At 40.6% G+C, this 15885-nt stretch overlaps 2 protein-coding genes across 2 annotated transcripts in view; one reads left to right on the top strand and one right to left on the bottom strand.

The window, feature by feature from the left end:
- The first annotated feature begins 754 nt into the window (after positions 1-754).
- On the top strand, positions 755-3833 carry abitram (actin binding transcription modulator). Its single transcript, XM_085395364.1, has 6 exons — positions 755-921; positions 1111-1162; positions 2672-2801; positions 2881-2957; positions 3036-3105; positions 3364-3833. Exons 1-6 carry the CDS (start codon positions 840-842, stop codon positions 3499-3501), a joined length of 549 nt encoding a protein of 182 aa, XP_085251490.1. The 5' UTR covers positions 755-839; the 3' UTR covers positions 3502-3833.
- Positions 3834-3858: 25 nt separating this feature from the next.
- Positions 3859-15885, bottom strand: part of ctnnal1 (catenin (cadherin-associated protein), alpha-like 1) — a 57241-nt gene continuing 45214 nt past the window's right edge. The window contains exons 8-19 of the mRNA XM_085395363.1: positions 14385-14471; positions 13949-14107; positions 13031-13123; positions 11926-12076; positions 11305-11342; positions 11164-11214; positions 10644-10798; positions 9047-9095; positions 8444-8500; positions 7025-7144; positions 6242-6325; positions 3859-5409 (exon numbers count right to left, since the gene is read on the bottom strand). Coding sequence (XP_085251489.1) covers positions 5239-5409; positions 6242-6325; positions 7025-7144; positions 8444-8500; positions 9047-9095; positions 10644-10798; positions 11164-11214; positions 11305-11342; positions 11926-12076; positions 13031-13123; positions 13949-14107; positions 14385-14471 — 1215 coding nt within the window. The 3' untranslated portion in view covers positions 3859-5238. The remainder of the gene's footprint in view (positions 5410-6241; positions 6326-7024; positions 7145-8443; positions 8501-9046; positions 9096-10643; positions 10799-11163; positions 11215-11304; positions 11343-11925; positions 12077-13030; positions 13124-13948; positions 14108-14384; positions 14472-15885) is intronic.

Genomic DNA, 15885 nt, shown 5'->3' with positions numbered 1-15885 from the left:
GTGCTGCATTAACATCATCTAGCAGACCTTCTGAGGGTACTTCACGTAATCTTGGTAACCGGCTACGGGGGATCCAGGTTTCAAGCTTGGCCATGATCCTATTTTTCAGGTCAGTTCCTCTCGCACTCAACTCTCCTATCGCACTTGGGGCTATGTACCCAATCTCGGGTGGGGGTGATGATATCTCCCCCCTGACCTGGCGTCCTGACTCCTCCTTGCCGTAGCATTTGTGTTGTACCTCGTCAATCTCTAGCTGTATATATATATATATATATATATATATATATATATATATATATATATATATATATATATATATATATATATATATATACACACACACACACTTACTTGTAAATAAATGTACTTGTGTGTTTATTCCACTATAACTTAATGTGGATTTCCCTTTTTTCTGTTGTGTAAGATTTGAACGCTTAAAGCACGTTTCCATGCATAGAAATAATAAAGACCGTTTTTTAAAGTTTTGAAAGACCTTTTTTCTGGAGGGTTGAAGTTTTTTTGTTTTGTCTCAATCTTATATATTGTGATTAGTGAAAAGTGAGAGACTGTTCAAAAGATACTATCTGTAGTTAGTTACCAGCTCTTCTGGTGAACATATTAAACTTAATAATTTATTATTTATTGCTGTCAATGAAGATTCACTACAAAGAAATGCGAATCGCTGTACAAAACAAAAGAACAGCCAGAATTATTTGCCTTTGGGGTTTTCGGATATATTTCAAGGACGGACTGCCCGGTGCTGCACTATTTACTGTCCGACAAGACAAGTTGACGCCAAGCTAATACCTTAAATTAATTTTCCAGTGTTATTATTTTACATGGAGAGCGTGGAACATGAAGATACCAAAGCAAATGCTCCTTCAGTTATCGACCGATATTACACACGCTGGTACAGAGCCGGTAAATAACGTCCATGTGAACGTGTCTCATCTATACTTGCTAAGTAGCTAAGCTAAGTGAGCTAACGTTAGGTGAACTTAAGTGTTCAGGGGGAGATGGCGTTAACTTTTAGTTTTAGTCTGAATAGATGGGGTTTTTTTTATTTTGCTTTTAATGTCACGAACACCTTTTTTCATTTTTCATTTTTAGACATGAAGGGAAAGCCATGCGAGGACCATTGCATCTTACAGCATTCAAACAGGTAACAGGAGGTTGACCAAGTGACCATGAGTCACACCAATTGCTATGAATCACTGTATGTTAATGGCCCTTTTGTATGTTTGATTTGGCTAAGATTTTACGCTGGATGCTCTTCCTGACGCATGAGAGAAGACAGGTGGTGAATTAGGGAGTGAGAATAGCCATGAAAAAGATGAAGAGTGGAAAGGAAGTTGGTCCAGAAGACATACCCGTGGAGGTATGGAATTGTCTTGGACTAAGATTTGTTTGGCACGATCTTGGAAAGTCAGAGAATACCTGAGGAATACAGAAGACGTGTATTGGTACAGATTTTCAAGAACAAGTGTGAGCTTTAGTTACTGCAGAGGGGTAAAGTTGATGAGCCATACCATGAAGATATGGGAAAGATTTATTGAAGCTATGTTAAGAAGAGAGGAAGTACGCTAAGAAAGAGCACTACAGTTACAAATATGCTTTGAGAGTGATGAAGGAGTACAGGGAAGGTCAGGAGTTGGATCAAGAAAAAGAATGTGATACAGTGCCAAGAGATGAAGTGCGGTACTACATGAGGAAATCAGGGGTAGGAGAGAAGTATGTGAGAGTGGTGCAGAACATGTATGAGGACCGGGAGACAACAGTGAGGTGTTTGGTAGGACTCGCAGATGAGTTCAAGGTAGCAGTGGCATGGCATGACATCACCACTCTGAGCCCCTTCCTTGTTTGCAGTGGTAATGGACAGGTTCACAGATGAGGTCAGCCAGGGGTCTCTGTGGACTATGATGTTTGCAGACAACATTGTGCTCTATAGGGCGCAGGTGAAAGAGAACCTGATAAGGTAGACATACGCATTGGTGAGAAGAGGGATGAAAGTCAGTTGACGCGAGACTTGATATGTGTGTGAATGAAAATGAAGACAGATGGAAAGATGAACATGCAAGGAGTAGAGGTAGTGACAGTAGAAGAGTATAAATACCTGGTGTCAAAAGCAACAGACTGCACAAAAAAGAGGTGAAGAAGAGAGTGCAAGCGGGGTGGAGATGAATGTCAGAGGTGATTTGTGGCAGAGTGATAGCAGCAAGAGTGAAAGGGAATATTTTTCTGATCGTAGTGAGACCTACTATGATGTATGGTTGGAGACGGTGGCTTTGACAAAAAGACAGGAAGCTCTGAGCTGGAGGTGTTAAGATTTTCATTGGGAGTGACCTGAATAGACAAGATTAGAAATGAGTTCATTGGAGGGACAGTTCAAGTTGAGTGGTTTGAAGAAACCCCTAAAGGGAACAGCTAAAAGAAGAACAGCAGCTTAATGTATTTTGTAGGCCTGATCATGACTAAGTGGAAGTTTTCTCAGGAAAGAAATTGAGAAAATGGGGAATAATAATAATTTGATTCTACATTACACTGTATTTGTTACACAACATAGTCCCTGCTCGGTATGAGTGATTTATATCACTTCTACATCAGTATGTCGCTAGAGAAATATAGATTTTAAAAGGCGCTTGATAGATTCTTAAAATGTTTTTCTTGGCAGAATATGTGTCATCACTTTAGCAGAGACTCACCCAATTCTACAAAACGGACGCACAATCAAAAGCATCAATTACCAGATCAGTAATGGCTGCAGTCGGCTGGAAAATAAAGTCTCTGGGAAGTCCAAGCGGGTAAGTTAATAAAGCTCTGGATTTTGGTCTGTGTGCTCGTACATTTATCCTAACATTCCTTTTTTGGCCTGTACGACAGGGGGGACAGTTCCTTACTGATTTTGCACCGTTATGCAGGATAACATGCACAGATGAAACAGAGTACACAATCTACAGGTAAAAGTCTGTCTTTGACTGTTAAAGTATATATTTATCTTCCACGTGCTCATACATCTTCATCACTGGCTGTTTTAGCTGCATTCGGGGTCGTCTTCTGGAAGTCAATGAGAACATTTTAGAAACTCCGAATCTCTTGCTGGAAAAGGTAAAACCTACAATTTTACCTTACACATGTAAATGTAAAGTACATTACATGTCATCTTTAACATGTCTCCATCTGCATACTATTACTGCGTACTGTACCTTTTTTTTTTTCCCTGTTAAACACCCTTACATGAGTAGTTGACATTAATTTAGCATACCTGATGGTGACACGGCTTCATATGCCTATGAGGAGATTAGATAACACTAGTAAAGGTTCATAAACACATGTAACAATGCTTGGTTTGTCAAATCTCTACAGCCATCCACCGAAGGATACATCGCCGTCATCCTGCCAAAGTTTGAAGAGAGCAAGAGCATCACAGAAAATCTTCTAAACAGAGACGAGTTTGAGAACATCGTCTCCAAACGCAGCTCTGCCCAGTCCCAACCATCTTGACAGTTCCCCACATTCCTGCCTTATTCAAGCCCGTTCTATTGTGGGAGAGTTTCTTTCCCTCATGCACTTAAAAGTTAGCAGAAGACTGAAAGGCTTTTGTTTATAATGAAGCACTGTGTATCTAGGTTATTCTATATTTTTCCTTTTTTTTTTCTTTTTTTTTTTTAAAGTGTTTAACATTTTAAGGATCCAAGAAGCAGTCAGATTTCAAGTAATTTGTCTATGCTTGGATTTGCCAATTTGATAAATATAATAAGGAACTAGTAGAACACATGAACAGTGGCTTTTATTTTCTTGTTACATACTAATCATGAGTTTGAAGTATTTCTGTCGAATATAAAGAAAGACAAACAATAATTTAAGAAAAATATTGTTTATTTTTTTGTGTCACTTTTATTAACCTTTGAATCGTCAAAAGAAACGGTGGTCCAAAACTAGATACGATTTGGTCACATCTCTGGCGACACTACGTTACCCAGCAGTCTTAGCTGCTCTCACACTGTACAGTGATTCTCTAAAGCTTCCTGTGTGGTTATACATTTCATTCATTCTAACTCCCTCTCCTAGTACCAAAGTGATTACCTCGGGATACATATGCTTCAAGTACCAAGTAATATATACCATTTAATACATAATGGTCTGTTAGGCAGCTTCACAATGATAGTCTTCATAACAAGTACACTTCAAGGTTCCACTTTACACGTGTGCCAGTTCAAACTTGTTTCATTTCTTTGAGAGAAAGTATGCCATGTAGACTGGTTCGTATAATTCTCAGGACAATATAAACAGAGGTTCGATCAAGTCGAGAAACCCGGCTTAAATAAAAGTGTCTCCATTAACACTGGAGGACTATGTTTTATATTTTATAACAGTAAGAAGACGCAAGAACAATCGTATTTGGCATTTGTTTTTGTTTTTTTTAGTTTTTTTGCATTTTCCTACTAGCATGGCACATGGGGAATGTCGTACAATAATGGCTATTAGACATCCATTGCATGTTATGTAGTGTGGTCAGCTTGTAAAACCTAATGTAAATGAGGTGCTCAATATAATGCAAGTGATCGTGGTGTACTGCTGTGGCGCGCATTACAAAGAAAGTGTCACATTACAAGGCTGTGACCACAGGAGACTCAAACACGGGGGTTTGGTAATGATGGCGTCATGCATTGTGGATCTTAATTTTACTTTTTTTTTTTACATAACTTGTGCAACACAATTACAGAACACCACAAAACACAGAGGCTTGTCACACAGAGGCACATAGTGAAGATAGATGTATGGCTGAGCTGAGCATCAAGTGGAGTTCTCTCCTGACTTTTAATTAGTTTATTAATTCAGAAGCAAGAAAAAATATATAAAAAAAAAAAATCAGGTTTGTGACAGGCCTCACTTTTTTTGAAAACTTTTTTTTGTGTGTGTGTAGTAATAACTCCATCTTGTGGACTGGGGTGGAACTGGTGCTTCAGGTGAAACGCTACCTTGGATTAAATCAACCTCAGTGGGAAAGAGAGCATAGACTTGCTTTTCCTTTTTTTTTTTTCCTTGTGCAAACATCATCCAGGCAGGAAATGCAAATTCCGGTTGAGCCAAGTCAACCATCTTTACCAGACTAGTACTGAATGACGGATGGGGGTGGGGACTGGGGCTATTTCTAAGATCATATTTTCTCCAGAGAGGTGAGGTCAGCTATGTGCTGCTTTATCGGGAAGAGTGGACAAAGGAAGAGATTGCCTGGGATTATTTGCTCTCAAGGAGGTTGAGACCAGCCATGTGCTGCTCCAAAGATTTAACGCCAAATCCGTTGCTGTTCTTGGTGTTGAGAGCTCCTTCCTCTTTGACAGGTGTGGATGCGTCTTGCCTTTCTCTCCAATCCTGCGGGGAACTGAGGCTGTTCCTCTCTGACTTGTACTGAAAGTAAATGACACAGGAGAGTAAAAGTGAAAAAACAAACAAACGGCAAAATACAATGGCTCGTTTCTAACTGTTTATACACACAAAGCTGGCATAATCAATATTTTTATATGAAATATTGATTGCTTGTACTGGAGTCAGTTCTTTTTATGTTGCTGTGTTTATGTTATTAAAAAAACCCAAAAAAAACTACATCACCAAGCTTTTTTTTTTTTCAGATATTAGTTATGGAAATCTATACCATCTCTGGATGCAACTTTAAAGCGTCTTGAGGCAACTGTTTTATAAATAAAACTGAATTTAATTGAACTCACTACCTAGCCGGTAACATAGCACTCCTTCACGCGCTGGTGTAGATGCGGTCACTTGTGGCTCTCGAAAATCATGATGTGTTGAACTTAAAGCCCAAAGAGTGGCTTCGAGTAAAAAGTTGCCAATGCCAGCTGCAGCTTTCTGCTTACAGTCTACGGTTTGATCTTGTGAATGTGCTTCAGTGGCAATCAGTCCAACAACTGACACCTTTTAGCTTCAACAAGGATTTCAGCTCAAAATCGCAGACACTTACCAACTCACTGGAGACTTTTTTGATAGACAGCAAAAAAAGGAGGCAAAGATATTGACCATCCCCTGCAAAACATAGCTAGAAATGAACACAGGCGCTGCTGTATATCTGCTGCGTGCTAAAAATAAAAGGTACATGTTTGCAAGTGTCAGCGTGCTGTGATGTTTGCATATGTATCTGGATAATAAGATCTCCAAGCTTTTTCTATACTTTCGTATATATGTTCAAGCTGCCTGTCAATAAAGTGTCCAGGTCAGTGGATGTCACCTTTCTATTGAGCTTGTTACAGCATGGCAGGAGGGAGAGGACCACACTCAGGATGCTCCTGGTTGCCTGAATGAATGAGTCCACCTGAAAGCACAGACGTAAAATAATACATCACTAAGGGTCCACGCATAGAGATTCACTGCAGCAGCAGCACTAAACTACACTGACCCTGTAATTTAACGTTTCCTCATCCATGTCCTACCAACCCCCGTAAGACAGGCTCTCTCTACCGTTCGAGATAAATGATACGGTCGATGTGAAGGTAAAGAGATATAGAGGCGGGAGCCAATACATATAAAAGAGGCACTAATTAATCAGCCTTGAGCATGCTACTCTTCATCGTGTCCTTTTGATTCCAAACCAGTGCCTTTATTACAAGGTGAGCAAAGGCAGCTCATCCCCGTCCAAGGTGCTCATTAATTCCTCATAGACATTCATTAACCCAGCATCCTGCGTTAGATGTTCGTATTACTCAAAGATAACTGAAAGATTATTCTGAAGCCAGTAATGAACACAATTAGTCATGCCCTATTGTGTGTTCAGCCAATGATACCCATTGGTTGTTGGGGTGATAGTTGTGATAGTGTCAGAGCTTCTTCGGTCCTTCAGTGGAAACACTCTTTATCTGCTTTGTTCGATCTCTGTGATATTACTTATTTAACGTCCACCAAACCGAACAGACTTCAGGCAAAAATAAGTAATTGGTTTTCTTTTTTTCCTAATAAAGAGTGCAGACACTAACAAGAAGAGAGATAAAAACACAGACAGGTGTAGTATGGTTACCTTCTGGAAGGTGGCAGCCTTGCCCTGTACAGGAGTCTTAGCCCCCATCTGCAGCTGTTGGCACAAAGCCAGCAGCTTCTCCATTTCTGTCATCACCACAGTCTTTTCCTCATCAACCAACTGGAACAGAGAGAGGTACACACAGAGGGAGGGTGGGATGTCTTTCAGAACAGAAGACACTGTTTTATAACGGCACTTCGCTGGGAGAGTTAATATGTGCAGACGTTGATAGATTTACTGAACGAGATTCACAGGGCTCGTGGTCAAATACAAATTAAGCATCGGGAAAAGGAGAAGTGGATTAAAGAAAAAGACGTTTTTTTTAAAAAAAGGGCTGCTTGATGTAATCCATCAGCAATAGCCATGATCTGCTGCTTAAGTCTGTTATCCATCCGAGTTAATCCCCAGATCGTAGTCTACACAGATACATGCCACCAATGACCCAAGACCTCAATCCCTTGTCATTCATGCCCAGCAACAACATATAAAACCTCTTAAACCTTAGCAAGAAAAAAAATGCTTAATCTCATCTGCATAATTAGAGCTACACAGATGTGCTTTGTGTGTTTGGTGCCAAAGAACTACAGGAGTGGAGGGTGAGACAGAGGGACTCCATTAGCACCAGTTTGTTTGATGTAATTAATCAGAAAGCATGAAGGAAGCTGAAGAGCCGGGCCTCCTGATTATGAATTGCTCCTGGGCGGTCGCAGTCAACCCACCTCCCCCTCCGCTCTCACCCCCCTCTGCCCATTCACATGTGCGCAAACACACGCAGCCTCGGACACACGGCGGTGACAAATGGCAGTCGTTAAAGGCTGTCAAAAGGAGCCATTTAATTAAACTTGGAGGACCTGAGGAAGAAGTTTGTTGAGAGCTAAAAGGAAGGAAAGCACCAAGGCTACTTTTGTTGAAACTGGAGTCTGAGAGGAGGACAAGAGGATGGTGAAAGTGTGTGACAGCCTTAATTTCCTGCTCTCGCTGTGTGATTTATAAGCCAGACCTGGCACCGTGGCATGCCACAACGTGTGATACGGGTGTGTATTAGTATCGGAGGGTGTGTGTGTGTGTGTGTGTGTGTGCGCACAGAGTTGGTTAGTATCTCCCCATTTTCAGGAGAAAATAAACAATTCTTTCATTATAGCTTTGCTATAACGATCTCCTTAGCTCTGTCTTACTACGCTGCAGCCAATCACATGCTACAAGACAAGCAAGAAAATACTGTGCATAAAGTGAACTTCTCTCCTGGTTCATACTCAACTGTATTCATTTTATTTCTACTTGGAAAAAAAACCCTTTTGTTCTTTATATTAGATTTCTTTATAAATGCCTACTGTAGAAAAAAAACATTATTTGGAATTGCATTATATGAATCGTTGTGCTTTGGTGTGTTCAAGATAGATTAATTGCATGGGAATATACCTGAGAGGAAAAAGTGCGGAGAGATGAGCACAGCTGGAGCCCCTCTTCAGAAAGAACCTTAAGAGTAGGTCAGAAAAGAGACAAAAATCAAACAACTTGCACACACACACAGAAGAAAAACTAAAGCTCTCTTAACTAAAAAGAAGCCTAGTCAGTAAATACTATGATTTTTCTTGGCTCTTCTTATCAGTGTGCCTTCCCGTCTCTTTCCCCTCTCGCTCCTCTTCCTCGCTTATCTCCCCTGCTCAACACAAATTGAATAAATCCTGTCTGACATTTCGGTCCCTGATTCTACAAATGACTGTACATTACTGGCAAAGATCCCAGTTCAATAGGAAACACTCGTATGCACAAACCTTGTTACACCATGTGCCAGAGATGGCCGGGAATCTGCCACACTATATTCCCACTGCACTCATAAATCCCCGTAATGCCCGGTGAAATCTGCATTTCAGGGTCGTGAATGAAGGGATCCTTGCATTTACTAACCTATCGATCTGCGAGCTTCAGTGTGTATCAGGTGGAACGGGACGATAGATGCGTTCATTTACAACTTCAATAAAATAGAAGGAAAACAAACAGAGCAAGCTTAATGAAAAATACCTCAGCTTGATGAAAAAGATCTAGCGTTGTTTTCAACAGTCCCTCCCCTCTGTGGATCAATCATGCAGGAAATAATAAAGAGAAGCTCGGATTAGAAATATGCACAAGGGCAAACATCTTCCAAAGCAATCAACTCTGTTTAGAAAATATCTGTGAAAATACAGTACCGTGCAGAAGTCTTGAGACAAGCCACATTTCTTTAGAATTTGCTTCAAATGACTGAAATGTTCTTGTAAGTTTTTAAAGGTGGTCTTGAGCAATAGTTCTCCAGGCTTTCTGAAGGTCTCTAAAAGTTGGTTTTTTGGACATTGGCTGCTTTTTCACTCATTTCCAGTCCAGTCCTTGTACCGGACCATTTTCAGTACAATGTTTTTGCTGTTTATTTGTTAATGGACGTTACACTTTATGAATCATTTAAGCATAAAAAGTCACCTAAATCAAGCGATGAACCAGTGTTGCATCTGCACATAACTGACAACTTAGCAAATTGTGTTTTTAGACACTTTGTTACTAGCAGCCTGTTGGAAAATTAAAAAAAAAAAAAAAGTTCCCATTTATAAGTCGAATCCAGAAAAAAAACCCGTCAAAGATAACACAGTCTGACAGGCATGAAATAGCATTTTTGCACCAAGAGAAGAAATAGCACGGCTAAAAAAAAAATACTATCTACAGCAGATGAAAAGTAGCTCAAAGTCGTGTCTTTAAGAAATGGGAACAAAACACAACCCAAGACCTGAGATGCATCTGGACCTTGTTCTTGGTGGAAGTGTGTCTGTCAAGGCAATCCTTCAAGAAGGGAAAGTGGGATAAAAGACTGAGGTGTGCTAAATTACACAAGACCTCAATTGAAAAATGAGTGACAATGGGTCTTATAGTGTGGTAAATGGTAAATGGATTGGTTCTTATATAGTGCTTTTCTACTTTACTAGAGCACTCAAAGTACTTTATATAACATTCACCCATTCACCTCCATTCATATGGCACTTTTTTCTATGCCTAAGTACTTTCTAACTTTCACGCTGCAATGAATGCATTTGGAGAACAACCTGGGATTTAGCATCGTGCTCAAACTCCTGAGCTACAGCCACCCCAAGAGAGTGATGAATCAAAATTTGAATCTAATGGCTCGAATCACTGTCGATATGTACAGAGGAAGTCAGAAGAGAGCTACAACACTGAATGTCTACATTCATCTGTAAAAACACTGCTGTTGTTGGGTTTGGGGATCTTCTTAAAACACTAAGATCAATGATTAATGGTCTTTGATCAGTCACTTGGATAAATGACGAAACATTTCTCCCACTGAAAACGCTACGTCCAGATGAACAGAATCAACCTTTTGGGAGTTATGAACACAGTTCACGTTTTTGCAGTAGCATTTGGGAAGTGTCTGAGTGGCTTCAGTTTCATTTTTCAGCACGATAATGATCACAGACACATTTTCCTAGCAAAATATAAAGAGTGGTGGCTCAAGACTTTTGCTCTGTATGTCTCTTAAGAGATTAACGGGGATGATTAAGGGGATTGACAACACTGAGCTTTAAAATAATATAAAAAAAATTTGTGTGCATGTGTCAGTGCGATACTAGAAGGCTACCTGGTGAACAGGTACATGTTGTAGGCCATACTGGCGAGGCTCTGGCTCTGCCGGACAATTTCATGCTCCTGGTCCTCCCACTTTTCCACCTCTGTGTCTACATCTGACGACAGAAGACGAAGTTCCAGACCCAGCTTGGCCATACTCGTCTGCTCCTGGGCACGCAGAAGCGCAAAAGGAAAAAATAAATAAATAAAAAATTTAAAAACCACACAAATCTTTTTGATGAAGTGTAATTGATGTCTTTTTAAAAGTGTATATTAGCCAGCATGGTACTTTTCACTTGTTTACACACTCGGAAAGCCTGTAATCAGCATAATCCTGCTTTCTGTGGCGGTACAGCGTGTGAAAAAGTGCTGCCCAACAAAATTGCAGCACATTACCATACAAACTCGATCAATTCTTCAAGAGAGTGACACAATGTTTCCTAGAGATGAATATACTGCTCCCAAAAGACGGTACAAGATGAGACGTGATGTATTGTGCTGAAAGCCCGAGGATTTGGTGGTGTGTGCGCTACCTCTGCATCCAACTTGACAGCCTTGGCAGTCTTCATGTTCGCCAAGTGCTTCTGTGGAGAAAAAGAGAGCGGTATTAATCAGAGGATTACAAACGTTTGTATCATTGAGACATTTATGAGGATGAATGGTGTGACACTCACCCCAGGTCTAGGAAGTGACAAATAAGGCCTTTTGTCTCCTAGGAAGAAAGAGTTATTGTTGTTATAAGGACAGCGTGTAAAAGTACTTGGATCTAACTTTCAAACAAATACGTGCACACAGACGCAGCACACGTGAATACACTCGAGTATCTACTTTCTGTCTCTGCGTGTGTGACCGAGTGTGCAAACAGCAGAGCTCGTCAGAGCGGTTGTCCATGACTCGGACACTTCTGGTTATTGGCACAATAATAAATAGAGAAAGTGTAAAGAGGTGGAATGAATACAGGGATGTTCAATGGCATTGATGTTACTCCTTTGATAGAAAGCTTCCCACGGTCTGTGATGACTAATTTTGAAAAGATACATTCATACTGCCTGCCTTAAGTTTTATTAATACAGCTGAAAATTTCAAGAAGAAAATGATTCATCAAGGTTTCTCATAGAATTGGATCTTCTTTTCTTTCCTTTCTTTTTTTTGTCCCCCCCCCAAAGTTAAGACACCACAGATGGCACATTGACCTCTACTCCCTTGCCCTTTATAACTCACCCATACTTGTACTCTCCTTTTACCACAACTCACCTGAATGGACACAGACAACCAATGAAGTGATTTCAACTGACCTCGCCTGCCTTCAAAGACGTCGTTGATCTCTCTCAGCAGCAGAGCCATGTCACAGAGCTGCGACTCCCAGGCCTCGCAGAACACTTCCAGGTTCTCCTTTGCAATTTTACTAGATGGGTGGAGAGCCAGCGTCTGGGCTGCTGAGATGATCTGAGCAGAAGAGTGAACAATTCTGATACATTCTACATTCATACATATGCTGCTGTTGATCTAAAATGTAAACCAAGTGCCTGTGAATGAAGCTCATAAATTGAGCTTGTATAACTGTTAAGTATTTAAGGACTTATCATCATAAAATGGGTTCAGGCAGCTAAGTACAGTTCAGCATGAGTCACGCTGAAGCGGTTTCACACATATGTAGCAATTTATATCTACACTTCTGGTCCTGACATCAAACTGACGTACGATGTTCGAAAAATTTGACAAATATGAAGCATGACCACCAGCGCACTTATTCACCACCTCCCTTCCCCCAATGTCCATCCTCTACAGTGTAGTATTTAATAGCCAATTACCCTCTGGGCCACCCCCGCATTACTCTGGGTGCAGAGAGAGAGAGAGAGAGAGATATCACCACTACCACCATCATGCCGCACGGTTATTGATTGGCTGACCTTTGAACTTAGGAGCGGATTCATTACTGCGGAGTCATGTGGGGCCTGACATTAGCGCTGCAAGGCGGGAACATTCTACATTGCCGGATAATTACGGGCATGGATGGTTTCTAAGAGCAAACATAATTAGATCTGGGATGAGGGACTAAGTGGACAGCATGTTCTCAGCCAAGGACTGAAGATGTGGGAGGAAGACGGAGGAGATGGGAAGTTAAGCGTCTACTTTTCCTCCGTATTAAGAAGACTATTACCCATGTTTGATTTTTACACCTGAACCACAGAATGACCAGTTTGACTTAATAGACACACAATTAAAGTGCTGAATGGAACGACCCGTATCTGCAGTTTAATTAAGTCAACTTTTATTACTTACCAGACTCTTTACTCCCATCTACTGCTATTTACACATTCGGTCAAGGGCGTATATTAATAGTGCTGAATTTAATAAAGTAATTATTTATACGGATAATGTTTAGACAGATTGTGTTACCTGTGGACCAATGACATGGAAGGTCTCCTCAGCGTGTATGCAGGTGATCTCTAATGGCTCTGTGCCCGACACATGGCACAACAGCCGACACGTCTGGAGTGAAACAGATGGAAAATAAAGCTTCTGACACAAAGCATACATGAGGCAATCCCTAAAAAGAGCAGTATGTATACCCCCAGCACAAAAAGTCCACAGCTCTAAATTAAGAATGTGCAATTCTTTTTTTAAAATACTTGACATGTTTGTGTGAAGATTGTGACGATCCAGTTTTGCCTTCTCCCACAATGGTAAACAATCCTTCCAAAAAATTCCTGGCTGCAAATCTGAATCAGCTCCACTTCCATTTAATCACTTCTATTTGGACCAATCTCTTAAAATGAGGCCAACCTGGTGAAGTTTTCATGCAAATCTGTCCTTAATGTTTTTTGAGTAATTGGTAACAAACCTGTCAGATCACATGACCTTGTTGGCAGAGGAACATGCTAACGGCATGACACTCGGCGGCAAAAACGCAATCATTTGGCCAAATGATTAAAATTATAGACAAATGTCTTGCATAAACTACCCTTTGTGCTCAAGCATTGTGGAATCTCACCTATTAGAAACAAAATCCCTTCCATTTTCACCAATAATCCACTCAAAGTCATCTTCTGAGCACCTCAATGATCAGTATTGTTTTTGATTTTTAACATTTTAAAACATTTTTTTTTCTTTTAAGCACCTGTTTTTTTTAATGTGCTATTTTAATTTTTTTATTTTATGAGTATGTTTTCCTAAAAAGGCGCAGTGATTACTGTGACATCAGAAGGTAATGAACCAGATAAATGCAAACATTACTACTGATTTCCATCCACAGATTCAAGTAGCCGTCACCCTCCTACTAGTTCCTCTGCTCCCTGTGCCCCTGATCCCACCTACCTCCACCAGCTGCTCCTTCTGCTCAGTGAGCGTGCGCGAATACTCTGCCACTTCCTCCAGGTTTCCCTCGGCGCCTGCTGCTTTGAGAGCCCGCAGAGGCAGCTGCTCCCCATGAACTTTCAGCAAATCTGAGGCTCGGCCCACCGCAACCTTGTGGAGCTGACGGAGTCAACAAAGGTTAAATAAAAGAGCTTTTAAAAAAAAGGCACAAATGAGAATGATCATTTGAAGAGAAACGGGGACAAAAAAACCAAACAAAAAAAAGGTAAGAAGAGCAGAGGTGACACAGGCAGCAGCAGGTGGGCTGAGGTGCTGGGAAAATAAAAGCGAGGAAAGCAGCTACAGAGGCACCACCAGCAAGTCAGAGGCATTTCAGTTATGTCCGATTCTGTAACCGGGAACATCTTTTCACAGTCAGCAACAGACTGCTGCTCACCTCACGTCTGAGGTCGCTGACACTCTGGGACGTCTTCAGGATGGCCACCTCCATGTCCTTTGTGGCCTCTTTGGCGTGGACAGACTGCTGCTCCGATGACAGAAGAAGAGGAGAATAAAACATGAGACACCGTGTGCTTTTACATGCTCCATCCATTAGATAAACATGCAGCAGAAGACTAACACAAACACAAATTTACATGAGTAGAGTATGAGATATGACTGGAAAAGGAGAGGAATTGAGTGCATTAGCAGCACAGGTTTTGATATTTTAATTACATTTGTGGCTCATTATATCCTGGATATGAGGAGAGAAGAAGGCATTAGAGCGCATGATTCAGTGCAATATGAATAAAAAGATTCAAAGCAATTACATAATTGAAGTAATTCACTGCAATTTCTCCAAATTTCAGACAGAAATGCTGCTAAATGTGCTACAGCAACACTGAAAAGCACAAATTAAAGATCCTAGAGTATTTGCACATCTTTCTCAGCAGTTTGAAAACATTGCAGTGTTCCAGTCCCCACACGACCTTCAGCTGCAAAGGCTTGATGAGGCAGTACTGTACAGTTTTGCAGCAGTAGCATCTCTGTGTACTCCGAGTACACTGGAAAAAAAAAAGTTTACAACTAGAAACTGCAACATAATGACTTGCGTTTCACAAGTCCATCAATTCTGAAGGCCAAGGAGCCACCGCTGAATGAGGAGGAACACAACATTTTCTTTCACAGCTCAATGAGCCTCGGTAAAAACAGTGATTCAGGTGGGTTATTATGCTATGTTGTTCCAGGAGAGATGTGTGAAAAGAAACTGAGGAGGCAAGGTGAATGAGTAAGTGAGTTTGTAGGAGGAGGGGGGCCTAATGTTAATGTGTGTGGGTCTGCCTGTATGAGTTTCTGTCTGCGGAGCTGTGTTTAAACAGCCACACTGCATGCTGCGCAGAGATAAACACAAGATTGTTTCCACTTGAGAATACATTTATCAAAGCCTGACTATTATGTTCTTTAACAATTTCTTAATATTTAAATTTTTCAAATCTATTACATTTTGACTTCAGAATTTATCTGAGGTCACTGTGGTGGTTTAAATGTGCTTGTTTTGTCTGACTAATAGACTAAAAACAAATGCAGTGAATGTTCATACAGTACTGGCTCCAAGGAGCCAGACTGCTTTTGTAAAATGGTATTAAGCAATAGTTCTTCAAGCTTTCTGAAGTTTTTCTTTTGACATGGGCTGTTTAAAACTCATTTTCCGTCCAGTCCTTGTGCCTGACCATTTTTTTGTTTGTTAAGTCAAGAGGCCTATCAATCATTCAAACATAAAAAGGGATCAAACTACGCTTAGCAGACAACTTAGCAAAGAATCAAAGTTAAAATGCATCATCAGACACTGTTAGTAAAAGCCAGTCACCAAAACACATCATTTGTTCCCCAAAAAAATATTTCTGGACCAACCTAAAGAGCTATTAACGGAAAACTCTGCATCTCTCATAATTGTGTGC

This window comes from Rhamphochromis longiceps, linkage group LG22 (assembly GCF_057381845.1).
Source record: "Rhamphochromis longiceps isolate RC_006_pf linkage group LG22, R_longiceps_female_GT1.1, whole genome shotgun sequence".
Lineage (NCBI taxonomy): Eukaryota > Metazoa > Chordata > Actinopteri > Cichliformes > Cichlidae > Rhamphochromis > Rhamphochromis longiceps.
This window is presented reverse-complemented; position numbering and strand designations above follow the sequence as displayed.